At 52.9% G+C, this 14,063-nt stretch overlaps 3 protein-coding genes across 3 annotated transcripts; 1 reads left to right on the forward strand and 2 right to left on the reverse strand.

The window, feature by feature from the left end:
* Positions 1–3,931: 3,931 nt before the first annotated feature.
* PG985_009106 (uncharacterized protein) lies at positions 3,932–5,113 on the reverse strand (the record flags this gene model as incomplete). Its single annotated transcript, XM_066828874.1, has 3 exons — positions 3,932–3,986; positions 4,111–4,783; positions 4,891–5,113. 3 exons carry the CDS (start codon positions 5,111–5,113, stop codon positions 3,932–3,934), a joined length of 951 nt encoding a protein of 316 aa, XP_066683786.1.
* Positions 5,114–6,976: 1,863 nt separating this feature from the next.
* PG985_009107 (citrate synthase-like protein) lies at positions 6,977–8,578 on the reverse strand (the record flags this gene model as incomplete). The annotated part of the gene is made up of 4 exons (XM_066828875.1): positions 6,977–8,013; positions 8,069–8,262; positions 8,329–8,393; positions 8,462–8,578. Coding segments are annotated over 4 exons (1,413 nt in total), but the record flags the coding sequence as incomplete, so codon positions are not given.
* Positions 8,579–10,918: 2,340 nt separating this feature from the next.
* PG985_009108 (Rpb7-binding seb1) lies at positions 10,919–13,521 on the forward strand (the record flags this gene model as incomplete). The annotated part of the gene is made up of 7 exons (XM_066828876.1): positions 10,919–11,038; positions 11,126–11,371; positions 11,570–11,669; positions 11,741–12,706; positions 12,759–12,792; positions 12,851–13,004; positions 13,066–13,521. The coding sequence occupies 7 exons, from the start codon at positions 10,919–10,921 to the stop codon at positions 13,519–13,521; spliced, it is 2,076 nt and encodes a 691-aa protein (XP_066683788.1).
* Positions 13,522–14,063: the final 542 nt, after the last annotated feature.

Below are 14,063 nucleotides of genomic sequence, written 5' to 3' on the forward strand. Positions count from 1 at the left end.
GACGGCGGCTCCATCTTGTCTGGTTTATTGCCCGCGCGTGATGCCTGCCCAGAGCCTGGCCCCTTCGCAAAACTGGCTGGCGCGTCCAGTGACACCCACCGTCTGCCATGGCCTCTGCCTGGCCCCCCGGGGGTCAGTAGTTGGTGAGAGGCGGCGCACGCACCGGGTCTATCCCGTCCGGCGCCTTGGCAGTTGCGACCGCTGGGCGTCGTCGACATTCCTGTCCGCCAGTCAAGAGCAGACTATTGTGGCTTGGCAGAAACTCAATATGCTGCGTCCGCCCTTGGTAGTGGGACATCATCTCCTCCAGGCACATATAGCGCTGCTTGGCTGTGCTGCGCACCGCTCTTGCGCGGTTCAGCGCTCTACCAGCGCTGGGCACAGGGGGACAAGAATACCAGCCCGAGACATTCTTCTCTTGGCATTTGTTATCGCGTAGTGGGGTGGTTAGGTTTGTGACATACATATGCGCGCAACGTGTGTAGCCTTACGTCTTTGTCCGACCGACGTTGGGTGGTTTGCGCGTGTCACTACATTTTTTTTTTTTTAATTTACCTGGCGCTGGAAGCAGAAACGATTGTCGCGCTCCGGGCGTTTGGTTTTTATCAGAGACACTCGGCTTCTTGCCCAGACGGCTCCCTGCCTGTGTCGGTCTGCCCTCCAAACCCTATAATAGATTGCAGCCAGTGAGGTGCTTGCTGACTGTTTGGGCAATGCCTCAGGCATGCCAGGTCTCACTGAATACCATTACTTCTCTTGGTGTCTCGTGCCAGGAGCAAGCAAGAAAGCATTTGCCGGCCGCCTGGGCTGATGGGATGCATTCATACTGTCGGTATCGTCGATCATGTGCTTACTCCCGTCTGCTTGGCGGTGATCGTGCGTTACGACACAGGCTTGCATCCCGGAATTGCTCGATTCCCCTCTTGGCTGCATCGCATGGTACGACTACGGGTAAGATTCTTCGCCAGGCTCTTCTTATTCATTGCTTGCCTCTTTTCTTCTTTCCCTCGCTTACATGGTCCAGGCCGGCTTAACGTTGCCTATATCCGCTCTGTCAAAAATGATAACTCGGTAGTTGTCAGGACTGGCTGAGGTGGATTCACTCTGAATTTGTAGCGAGCATGACGCCAAGTAGACATGTATCACTTGTAGTGACAATCTCCGAAATCTCGGCTACGCTTTGATGAACCATATGCTTACATAACATGTCTGTCTCATTGTCATTGCAAGCGAGCCTTTGCCCGCCAGCGAGTGGTATGGCATTATGTTAGCTTTTCCTCGGCTGTCATATCGACCCTTGGTGGAAACATGAAACGGAGGCAATGACCGTTTGGACTCGCATCGATTCATTTGGTGGGAACTTAGAAGACAGTGCAGTTGTTTCGTCGCGAATCACTGGGCTACGCATGACAAGTAGCAGATAAGTTGAATTTTAAGGACTTGCAATTGACAGTCTTGTCTTCATGCCACACCGTTTTGAGTATGCGGCTCGTATAACTGTGGCATCCGCGTCCTATGTGATTCGTTACCAAAATCATATAGTGTTGCAATTACCTGGTTAGGGGATTAATACAGGTATATCCCAATCCATGCTCGCGTGAGCAGAGCTGCATCTCTTCCGACGGAGTATAACCCGTCCCTTGTCCAATACTACGTAACCCCGTAACCAATCAAACAAAGTCATACGTTCCCGATAAAGGGCGTAGCATCACTGTGCTTGGCGTTTACTCTATGACCTACAGATGCAACGCGACATCATGATGCCTGGTATTGCTCACTCGCAATGACTTGACAGATACGGAGTAGAAAGGCAGCTTTAACGAAACACGTGCAAAAGGGTATCAGACGACGACTACCCCCGGCGGCTCAGTCAGTATCCGTTTAGATCCCCATGATTACTTAGTCATGTCGAACATCCACTCAAAGATGGCTGGCACCTCGCTCGGAACCGGAACCGATCATGCCAGACAGGTTCGTAGTATAGACATGAAGAACAGTCAACAAGTCATAGCACATTGGAGCTTCAGGTCCGAAGGACCAGAGTGCATGCTGGCTTGTCCCTGCCCGTGACGTTTTCATGTACCATGCATGCGCGCTATAAACCTTCAGCTGTACGCTTTCTGCTTACGAGATGAATCCAGAAGGATTTAGCCGTACTACACGTCCAGGGAGTCAAAACGTTGGAGGGACTCCGTATGTATATTGTAAGGCATCTGGGTGTTGGATGCAATTCTGAACGTTGATATAATAACAACATATAGGAGAATTTCAACAGGTCTATTCAAACGCTATCCGTGTCGACAAGTTTATATCGACGGCCAAATCTTCGGCGGAAAGGAGTATATAAAGTAGCTAGTTTCTTAATGGCGATACAGGCTCGTCAAGAAAGACTGCATCGTGTTAGTACGATGACGAGGACATGTCAGTACGAATACAGCTATGCCCAAAGGTTGCGGCACAAACTGGTCTTCACTGGAGACCCTTATTTAGCTAGACACAGTCGCTATTCTCGTAGTTCAGATATCGGCTAGCTGACCCCATCCAACACCCAATTGTCGAGGCAAGTGATTTTGACCTGACATCCATCGTCTTGGAGCATTGCCACATGTGAACGGTATACTCGAAAGACGTATATATATTGGCATAGCCCATTGCTTCATACGAGTGCTACCATCAGACCAGTACTATCCAAGCTCCTCTCAATTGCCAGACCTGTACCATCGAAGCCTGCCATGAACTGACCAGCAGTCCTTCATCAGCATGGCTCTATATACGTACACTCGTACATACGCTCTCCCAACGCCAACCTCGCGAGCAAACCAAGTCAACGATGAACACCCAATGGCTGACCAGATACCTTATCCCCCCCAGCTGTGTAAAGTCAACATATTAAACCTCACGCCACATACAGAATCCATACTCACAAATAACATTTCCATGCCCACGACGACTTATTAGCCGGCGGCTTACGTACGGCAGTGGATACTGGTCCCCAAGCCCGGCCATGCAACGAGGCAAGGCAAGTGGGTAGATAAGACTTATGGACTCATCGGGTAAGGCGGTCAGTTGTAATCAGCCAATACCGACCAGAACGGAGATCTCTCCGTCCGCCTGACTCCCTGCAGCTAAAAGGTTACGTACAAATCGACCAGTGCTACTCCGTTAAGGACTTGACGGCATCTTCAAGCCTCGTTCTCGATAAGTCCACGAGTGTCGGTGGACTGCAAGTTGCATACTGCATGAGACAGACAGGACCTATATCAACAACACCATCACATATGACGCTGCAGACAAAGCACTTCCATGACCACTGTCCTCGCGCGCGTATGCCGGATATGGTACGATGACGTTCTATGCCCCGTAGAGACCTTGAGCTAGGCACGCATCGACATCGGGCACCAACAGAGACTAAAAGGCTGACGCAAAAGCCTAGACGCTGATGGTAATATGTGGATTACTCTAGCCGCAGTGATGACCCTGCAGGCTTCCCCAGACCCTTACAAAGAGCAATGGAACCTGGAGAACGGGACGGGTCTGGCTTTACGATTGGTGCGGACCTCGAGGTCGAACAGTGGAACGAAAATGGCGGAGGAGGTGGGCTCCCTTACATAACGACCTGAGAAGAACTTGACAAGGATACTGCCGGTTATCGCTATGGTGGATGCATTCCACCACGCTCAATTTTGTGTTGTGTCTATTAATCGTTTGGCGGCTTATATCTCCTTCCGACAAGGAAGCCAGTTTAGCAAGCAGGTCGGAACAACAGTAAAGGAAAAAAACACGAAACAGAGTACTGGCATGCCGCAACAGCGCAGTACACACGTCTATAGTCAATGATATCCCATATGGGTAGCGTCGTGATCCATTTCTCCTCAAAAGCCCAAGTTCCAGTCCAGAAAACAAATCACAGCCGGTATCCGTAAAACGCCGCCTAATGCTTAGCAGTGACCTTTTCACCGGTCAGCTTCTCAACGTAGGTCTTGGCCCTGTTCGCGTCATGGTTAGCGGGGTGTTACTTTCATCACATGTAGCTGGTGGTGATGATGGTAGCATGAGGGAAGAGATGCTCCACTTGCAGAGAAGAGCATCTCGGGGGAATTCTTGACTTACATATCACCCATGGCGACCATGCAAACCGTTTGCCAAACGCCCAAACCAATACGCGGAGCCACTCCGCGGTACAAACCCTTGATACCATCGTTCTGGTAGATGTACTTGAACGTGTTACCAACCGTCATCTTCTTGGGACGGTTGGGATCCTCCTTCTTGCTCTGCATCTCGACACGGATGACCTCGATGGGCTGGTTCCAGGCGGACAGACCACCACCAAGGGCAGAGGCCGTAATCTTCTCGATGACGCTCAACTTCTCGCCGTGCTCCTTACCGGTGACGCGGCGAATACCCTGCTCGGCGAGACGGGACAGACCGAAGCGGGAACCCCAGTTGGTCATCTGGCGGATAGCCACGGCGTTCACACCCTTGTTGATACCGCGGATGCCCTCCTGTCGGTAGATGTTGGCAAAGGTGGTGAAGGTGCTGGTGGGCTTGACACCAGCAGCCGCCATCTTGTGCTGAGTGATCTCAACAGTCTTCATGCAAGTGCAGAAACCCATGGTGGCGTAGGCCTGAGCCACACCACCAGTGATACCACCGAGGATACCACTGCCGAAGTCGTTGGCGCCGGCGGCGCGAGCGTAGTACTCGGCCTCGGATGCGACGAACAAGAGGACGGCGCCCTTGGTCGAGGCCTCGATCCATGCCCAGGGAATCAGACCCTGGTAGACTAAACGACAAGAGAATGCAAGGTTAGTGCTTGATCACACCTTGTACTCCCGCGACGTGGCAGGGAAACAACAGGAGGGGATGAATATCCATATTTGTTATACGTACAGCCAAAGACACCACCGCGACCCCAGACACGGCCGAGGGCCTGACCGAAGGTGTCACCACGGTGCGAGGCCATGGTGGTCTTGATGACCTCCAAGGGCTGACCGAGAGTGGTGACCTCAAACATGTTGAGACCGGCACCCAAGAGCAAGTTGGAGAACTTGACGGGCTTCTTCTCGAGCTTCTTTTCCGACGAGGGAGACATGGCGCTGGCGGCGGCGGACATGGCAGGGTTTGGGCTTCAAAAAGGGGGCCTGACCAAGGCAGTCGGGTGCTTCTTCGCGGGAGGTGGTTGAAGATGGGAGTCGGGAGAGTTGGATGGAACCAAAAGTATTCGTGCGATGCCTCAGAGAGCGGGTTTTGTGTGCGGTTTCAATTCTTCTGCGCGGAAATGATGGATGTCAGCTTTGGACGATGGACTCAGCACTAGGGGGGCAGCTGTCATGCTCATGGCCGGGGAGATTCGGGCGTTGTCGGCCGCGGGAAGCTCCAGCAAAAGCTTACACCGGCAGCAAGCACGTGTAAGAGCCAAGGTCCCATTGACAGAAAGAGGCAAGCAGGCCCGAGGTTAATAAGCGCCGCGCATCACAAAAATCCAGTTGCCAATTGTTCGGGTTCGCACCTACCTTGTTCTTACTGCGGATGCTCAGAAAAGCTTCGTGATCCTGCCGGAGTTGTTTGGGGTGAGAGTAGAGTGATGGAAGGAGATAGGTTGGGTTGTTTGTATTAAAGAGAACAGGAGAACAGGCGGAACAATGCAGGCACAGCAGGCACGGGGGAAGACGGAGACGTTTAGAGAGCAAGCAAGCCACAGTAGCACACCACACCTGGCAAAAACAATTGGATTTACGTTGCGTTTGCGTTGATCCTACTCCTATACACCCAGACCACCGACGCCGGGGTCCTTTCCGCTGGGGTATTTTCTCCCTCAACTTCCCGCTCAATCTTACGCACCCTCACTGATTCGCCCGTGCAGCAATCTCAACCGGCGCCTGCCCAATCAACACGGCGATTATGTACACGACTTGGCCTTATCGGGAGGACCAGCCACCACCGGATCTTGCCCACTTTCCCACTCACTCAGGTCCAGCTGTGCCAGTCGGGGCGCTTTCTCTCAATCTCAACAAAGCCAAGAAAAGCAAATACGTCGATGGGACCAGTGCCCCACCCAGCCCTTTCTGTGGCTCTGTCCCTTGCTGATCCCCAAGCCCATAGGAAGTCCATAGCAGCCCATAGGGGAAACTTGGGGAAAAACACCGAAAAACACACCACCCAACAACCGCGATAAACGGACTCCGTACATGTACCCTGACTTCACTACATCCCGCCGCCCGTCTTACTGCCTCATTGAAGATGCTATTCTATACTCCGAACACCGCCATTCTCGCCCTAATCCGTGGTGCTTTTATTTTCCGACCGCATAACCCCGACACGTCCGGTCTGACTGTGCAGCGCAGCGATTGGCCCCCACGCTGTTGTAGAATGGACTGATTCTTCCCCATTGATTCTTGTCGCAACCTCGACCCGTCCTGTCTCACCTCACCGGACCCGACTGCTGGCCTATGCTGAAACTTTCGCCAGAAAGCGTGGAAGCGTTTTCCCAACTATGTCGTAACTAATGGCCAAGCCTTTGGATCTGTTCCCCGTCCCAACCCATTGGTATGAATCTGCCCGAATGATGGTTGAGCTAATACACTCTAATAAGCGCCGCACTCCACCTGCGCGTCGCATAGTATATAACGGGGTCCTCATTTGGGTGAGTACGGGATCCAGCAGATGCTCGAAAGACAGGTAGGTAGGTTTAAACTAAATTCAGTAGCTTGCATAGCTTTATGTAGTCAAGGAAGGCTGTATAATCCCAACGGTGAGTCGCACTTCAGGCACAAGACAAAATCACATCTGATAGAGGCTACATGAAACGTAAAATGGAAATTATTGTACAAATGCAGCTTTTGTGGTATCATCAGAAGCCCTCTAACACCTCCATATGATACGGCATCTGCCCTTTGTGACAACGCCCACTCTATCCGTTTATGCTACTCAGACAAGACAAAAACTCCTATAAACAAGCACTGCTCGTTACTTACGCCTTCTTGGCAAGCTCGATCCACTTCTCGGTGGAGAAGGACTTGGGGCGCTCGATAGGGGCACCGACAGCGCGGTCAATGATGAGCTGGGGAAGGACACCAATGGCACGCGAGACACCGAAGAGAACGGTGTAGTAGTTGGCCTCGGTCAGACCGTAGTACTGCAGGAGGACACCGGAGTGGGCATCGACGTTAGGGTAGGGGTTCTTGGTCTTGCCGTGCTCAGTAAGGACCTTGGGGGCGATCTTGTAGACCTGGCTGACAAGCTGGAACATGGGGTCGTTGGGCATCTTCTCCTGGGCGAAGACACGCTGGGCCATGTAGCGGGGATCCGTCTTGCGGAGAACGGCGTGGCCGTAGCCGGGAACGACGCGGCCAGAGTTGAGAGTAGACCAGAGGTAGTCAGTGATGGCCTTGTCGCTAAGGTCATCGCCAACGCTCTTCTTCATCTCGGTGAGCCAGTTAAGGACCTCCTGGTTGGCAAGACCGTGGAGGGGACCAGCGAGACCGTTCAGACCAGCGGACAGAGACAGGAAGGGGGAGCTGAGGGCGCTGCCAACCAGGTGAGTGGTGTGAGCGCTGACGTTACCACCCTCGTGGTCGGTGTGGATGGTAAGATAGAGGCGCATCAGCTCAATGAAGTCGGTGTTCTCGCCGAATCCGAGCTGGTTGGCGAAGTTGAAGGAGTAATCCTTGTCCTTCTGGACAGGGGCGACCTTTCCACCCTTGAAGACGTTCTGGTAGATGCGAGCGGCAATGGTAGGCAGCTTGGCAATCAGGTCCATGGAGTCCTCAAAGGTGTAACCCCAGTAGTCCTTCTTGTTCATACCCTTGGCGTAAGCCTTGGCGAACGAGGAAGTGTGCTCGAGAGCGGTGACAGCGAGGGAGAACTGAGCCATGGGGTGAAGGTCGGTAGGGCAGCGGTCGATGAGCTCCTCGACGAACTTGGGGATGTCGGATCGAGCGGCCCACTCGGCAGACAGGTCGCGGACCTGCTGCTCAGAAGGAACCTCACCAGTCAGGAGAAGCCAGAAGAGACCTGGAGATTATATTTTAGCCAATGCCTTCTAGGAGCAGTGGTAGACGACAATTACCTTCGGGAAGAGGCTCCTTGCCACCGGGAGCCTTGGGGAGAAGCTCCTGGCACTCGGGGATGGTCTTGCCGCGGAAGCGGATACCCTCCTCAGAGTCGAGAACCGAACCCTCCCAAACAAGGGCCTTGATGCCGCGGGCACCACCGTAGACCTGGTCAAGAGTGACCTTGTCAATGACCTTTGAGCCATGCTCCCTGTTGTAATTGTTATTATTTTCAATGCTCTAACCGAGGACTAATCCGTAGGCGGGGTTGACCTACTTGCGCAGGGTCTTGATCTCCTCGATCTTCTCGGGCAGAAGCTCAGCGAAGCGCTCCTTCAGAGTCTGTAGCAGCTTGTTAGAACATCCAATGGCTCAAATTGGGAGCTTGGCGGTTGTAAATATTGTCATACCTGGGTCTTGGAGGAGTAGCATCGCGCCGCGGTGAAAGCAGCATGGCGAGCTGTGAAAGTGGGAGCTCTAGTAGAGGCTCTCAAGGCAGCGGAGCCCAATCTCAGAGCAGCGGCCATGTTGTGATGTGATGTGTGGGAGTGAAGGAGATGCGGTTCAAGATGGGGTATCAGAAAGGAATGGACAACTGAATACAAGAAGTCAATGAAGAAGAGGCTGACGAAATTTCAGGAAATACCTCAGGAAAACCAATGGGTCCGGAAGATGTCAGGGATCCGCAATCAGGAATAGATTGGTCGGGTTTTGCAATGAGAGCGAGGTACTTGTACCTACGTGTCGTCTGGTGTAAGAGAAAAAAAAGTTGGCTTCACCTTTGGCAGCTAGCTCTCTTTTTTTCCTTCTCTTACAGCGTCGGGTCCGCCTCGTTGGGATTTGTACGGCTCACCGGAGCCAGTCAACGCCATTGCCCACGGCTATTGCTCCCCCCAATTCCCCACCGAACAAACCCCATTAGGGATACTCAAATCAAACTGGAGGTAAACCCGAAGAAGCCACCTTTGTCGACGCTGCTGTGCAAGCCATTTGGCCCGGAAACTGACGTCAAGGTAGGTGACAGCACAGCAGCAGCTTTGGGGTGAGATCCGTTTTGCATGTAACAGGAGTTGGGGAGGAGGACAAAGTTAATATTAATGATTCCTACCGCGCTGGAGTTTGACATATGTATGTGTATGTATCACAATTTCCTTTTTTTTTCTTCCCTCGGAGTTTATTTTAGGAAATGCATCTTGAATCTTCTTGTCTGAAAGCACTGGCCTTGCGTTCACTCTCTGTTCAATGTTGCTATTGCACCATAATAGCGTTGTGCATTGCATGCCCCTACTGCATGTGGACGAAAACAAGAACATATCCCCTAGACAGCGGAAGCACTGCTCCCACCAGATTTTCCGTACGGTCACTTGGTGCTATTACTATAATGCCTATTCTGTAAATAATGGGCAGAATACCCGATTGGATAAATGTCCTGCCGATCATTCACGGGCAACATTCATTTTAAGAGCAGCGCTATCGCTATCAAGGGTAGAGAATATACATCTATGCAGACACATCTTTCGGACACTACAGGTATATTCCCTCAGCCGTCGGAGATATTTGAGGGCGAACGCCCTGCTAGGATTGCGCTACTTTCTAGGGACGATCGATTGGGGCTGAAGAAGGCGCAAGCGCAGCAATGATTTTGCGACCTGCCTCAAAAAGCTCGAATTCGGGCAAGCTGCTCAAGGTATTCAGTTGTCGGCAGAAGACAGGGGAAAGTCCGGCGTCGGACAAGGTCCCGTGTTCTCCCATCAATGCTTTGTTGGATGGACGCCTGATGCATTTTTGTTTGGGCATACGGTACTACATACATGCCAGCTGATGCCGTTGCTTCAGGATAGAGCTGGAAAGTGGTAAAGCATCAATGGAGTAGAATCTTGAAGTACATAGGCGGCATAGCTTCATTACTTAGCATTATGTAACGAACAAGTGTAACCCACCTTTCTAGGTACATTGTGTTAGGCTACACTGGGTGATACATATGCTCAATTAGCTTATTAGTGTTTTTGGTTGGACCCAGGCAGTTCCGTCTGATGGAAAAAAGTGCAACAAACCGAAACCTTACCTTCGCGCCTACTGACTGTTCCTCATACGTGCAGTGCCAAGGGAAAATGAAAGGCCTCTTCCGGACCTAGAAAATCCTGCACAGGCGCACCTCACACTAAAGCCCAGCTGCCCCGCGGCTTTTTCTTCCTCTCATTTCTGCGACTGCCTTGAAACAATCCTTTCCTCCTTCAACATTCACCAACATTGTCATCCACAACCGTCGACCAACGCAACTCAACATCACCATCTACAAAGTAGCCTTTTCCGAATAATCCAGGACCCAAACCAGTCTGGTTTCGCAGGGCCCAGCTGCTACTGATATCTGAATTAAAAAGGCAACTAGGCTTCCCGCGGATCGCGGGGCGCACCTCACCTCACATTCCCCCCGTGGTCGTAAATCCCAACATCTGTCGGAGGCACCAGCTTCCCCTCATTCATTCCCTCCCTGCGAACCACGTCGCATTGAGTCGCACTGCACCAGAGCGCAAAACTCATCCTACTCACTCACGCACATTGTACATCTGACATTAAAATCTCCATCAGAAGCTCAATCCGCTGAAAAGGTCTGAGTTGTTGACTGGAAAAACCTGGCCGTAGCATTTAAACGCGACCCTCAGTTCACTACCTAGTCAGCCACTACAAGGGGCAATCCATTCTCGTACTTGGTGATTGTCGAGGATAGAAACGTCCCACCTGATCGCACTCTGGTCATTTACCTATCTCTCGGCGACTGCGGGTAGTTGTGTCCAAATCTGTGCATACATACACAAACAAAAAGTCGCCATCACTATATATCCTGGTTGCTGCAACGCAAAATAAACATGTCGTCGCCAGTAGCAGAGCTTGAGGCTGGCTTGAATGCCATGCTCGGCCTGAAGCCACCTGGAGTTTCTGGATCCCAGATTAAGAATCTCACGGCACTATGCGTCGATAACGTCCAGGTAGGTCGCGGCTCTGCTAGAAGTCATCTCGGCATCATGCTCTGTCGTTCTAGGCCTGTATTTGCTGACCTCCCATGCCCCTTCTAGTCCGAGTCTGTCCTGATTCAGAAGATTTTTACTCACTTCAAGAAGACACCCGGAACTCACAAGCTAGGCGTGCTGTACGTCGTAGACTCTGTAACTCGTCGCTGGGTTGAACATGCCAAGCAACAAGGCCAGCCCATCAATAGCTCCGCAACAGACGGGACCTACGCTGCCGGCGTGCATAGAGTAACCGAACTGATCCCCGTCTTGATGAATGACATTCTTCTGTCCGCCCCAGCAGAACAAAAGGTACGCTATTCAAATATATATCCGTCGCAACTCGCGCGTAGTCTCCAGCAGCAGGCTTGGTTGTAGAGATACCTCATCTTCCATGCTCTACGAGGGAATTTCGTCACCCCGGAAGGCTGTTGGCATCTACCGCCTCCGTGTAGCGACCATGATCCGGGTCCCTTGATGATTTTGGACGTATCTGACCCGCTCTTGCAGGAGAAAATTAAGAAGCTCGTTGATATCTGGGAAAAAGGACAGACCTTCCCCCCTTCCATGATCGAGTCATTCAAGCAGAAGCTCAGCACGCCTGCCCTTAGTATGTTGTTGCCCAGTACTCATCATACCCGCTGTCGATGTTGGAGATCTAACCATGCATAAACTGAACAGATGAGTCGACAACTCCTGTAGGCACACCTCCTCCCGGCCCCGGTCTTCCAGGCCTGCCGGGCTTCAATGGAGCTAACAACAACCCCAAGCCTGCGACCACGGAGGCCCCCAACGCCATCATGGAGGCGCTGGCAAACATAGCCCGCCAGAACACCTCTGTGCCCCCTAGCAACAACGGATTCCCCATGCCGGATCATGCGTATAGTGCACCAGCACCCCAGAGCGCCCCAGCTCTGCAGATGCCCCTTCCCCTAACTCAGGGCCAGCCTCCTGCCTTTCCGTACTCCGCAGCGCCGCCGCCTGTAAACCCCTCTATGATGCCATTTGCGTATCCTCCGCAGGCTACTCTGCCGGGACAAGTACCTACTGTACCAGTGACTGCCAGTAGTCAACCCAATGGGTTCCCCGGTGCACCTGCAAACCCCATGGCGCCGCCCATGCCTGGCCTGGACCCTGCCGTTGCGCAGCAGGTACAGCTGATAAAGCTCTTGATTGATCAGGGTATTTCTCATGATAAGATCCCGGCCCTCTTAGCTACGATGCAGGGCGGTTTGCAATCCATGTCCCCTGTGGGAGGTATGGCAGCGGCACCTCCCGCCCAGGCTCCGTACGGTGGTGTAGGCGCATGGCCGCAAGCTGGTCCCAGACCAGACGAATCACGTGACCGCTTTGACTATGGAGCGAGATCCCCCAACCGGTACCGCAACCGATCACGCTCTCGGTCGCCCAGGCGTGGATGGAATGCCCGTGACTCACCTCGTGGACGTAATGACCGTACTTTTGGCAGCTATGGCCATGACTCGCCGGCTCGCGGCCATATGGAGGATGACCGCCGAGGTCGAGCCCCGGATTACCGGCAGCGAAGCCCTCCTCGTCGGGGCCACAGCCCGCAACCTCCTTTCGACCGGGACCCCCAGGTCAAGTGGGTGGATTTCGACCAAAGCATTCCTGCAGGAAGCATCAAAGGTACGTTGCTTGCCCAGCTGTGGCTGTACGGCGGTTTACTGACAGTTCACAGTTCTCAGCAGGACACTTTTTGTTGGTGGAGTAACGTAAGTTGAAGACCCTAATTTTCGGCATTTCTGCATCCGGCTAACATCTTCACGCCAGATGCTCGGAAGCCGAACTCCGCAGCCTATTTAGCCAACAGGGACAAGTCCAAACTTGCATCGTCAACAAAGACAAGAGGCATGCCTTTGTCAAGATGGTAACTCGCCGAGATGCCGTTGCTGCCAAGGAGGCTATGGAGAGCAGCCAATATCGGGTAAGTGAATCAAGGCCCTTGCCATGTACCGCTAGATGATCTCCCGCTAACTTTTTCCAAGACTCGGTGGGGTGTCGGATTCGGCCCTCGTGACTGCAGTGATTACTCGACGGGTGTTAGTGTCATCCCGATCAACAAGCTGACCGAGGCCGACCGCAAATGGATGTTGTCGGCAGAGTACGGCGGCAGCGGCGGCCGGGCCATCGAGTCCGGAATGGTGGTCGAAGAGCCTGACATTGAGATCGGTGCTGGGGTGTCCAGCAAGGCCATCAGCCGGCGGATGCAGACGGACAAAGGCGGGCGTCATGGCCCCAAATCCAGCCGCGGGGGCGATGATGAGGACACGAACCTGGCGCGCTGGAGACGCAATAAGGACCGCCGAGACGACCGGCCCGAGGAGAAGCCTGCCGGGATGAAACAAGACCCAGACGTACCTCAGTTCCCCTACGGACTGGCCACGGGTCCCAACGGCATGCCCGTGTTCCCACCTGGTTTTACCTTCCCGGCTCCTCAGTAGAATCGGATCCTAAGGTATCGGTCATGGCGGCGCGATCCGGCACACGCTTGAAAAAGTTGGGAGACCACCTGGTCCTTCTATGTACGGGTTTGCTTTATACCCAAGTCCACGTTGGCCAGCTGGGTTGATATGAACGTCGGATCAGGCTTTGCCTTAGCTAGCCTCGGTGGTACGATCCTTATTGTATACTCAGGCAGGGCGACATGACATGCGTCTTGATATTTTGGTTGATTTCGCGGCACAGCATAGCATGGAGTGGCGTTGTGGCACACGGTTTATGATGCCCCGAGCCGTCATTGCTGACGAGCTCTGAGTTTTTCTTTTCTTCTTCACGAGGCAGGACGCATTGTATTAGTTAGCCCCGTGGTTCCCTCGGTGGTCATGGCGAACACGACCAAGTAGTCGATGGAAACGTGGATATAGGCCCAAGAGAGAAGTCATGACAAGCACCAAACTGAAGTCGTCCGATAGATACTTGATACCTACCGTGCATGCCTTCAGTCCAGCCAGTAGTACCGAATTGACTCCGCCAGATGACGGGG

This window comes from Apiospora marii, assembly GCF_038362585.1.
Source record: "Apiospora marii strain CBS 49790 chromosome Unknown utg000005l_segment0_segment0, whole genome shotgun sequence".
Classification (NCBI taxonomy): Eukaryota; Fungi; Ascomycota; class Sordariomycetes; order Amphisphaeriales; family Apiosporaceae; genus Apiospora; species Apiospora marii.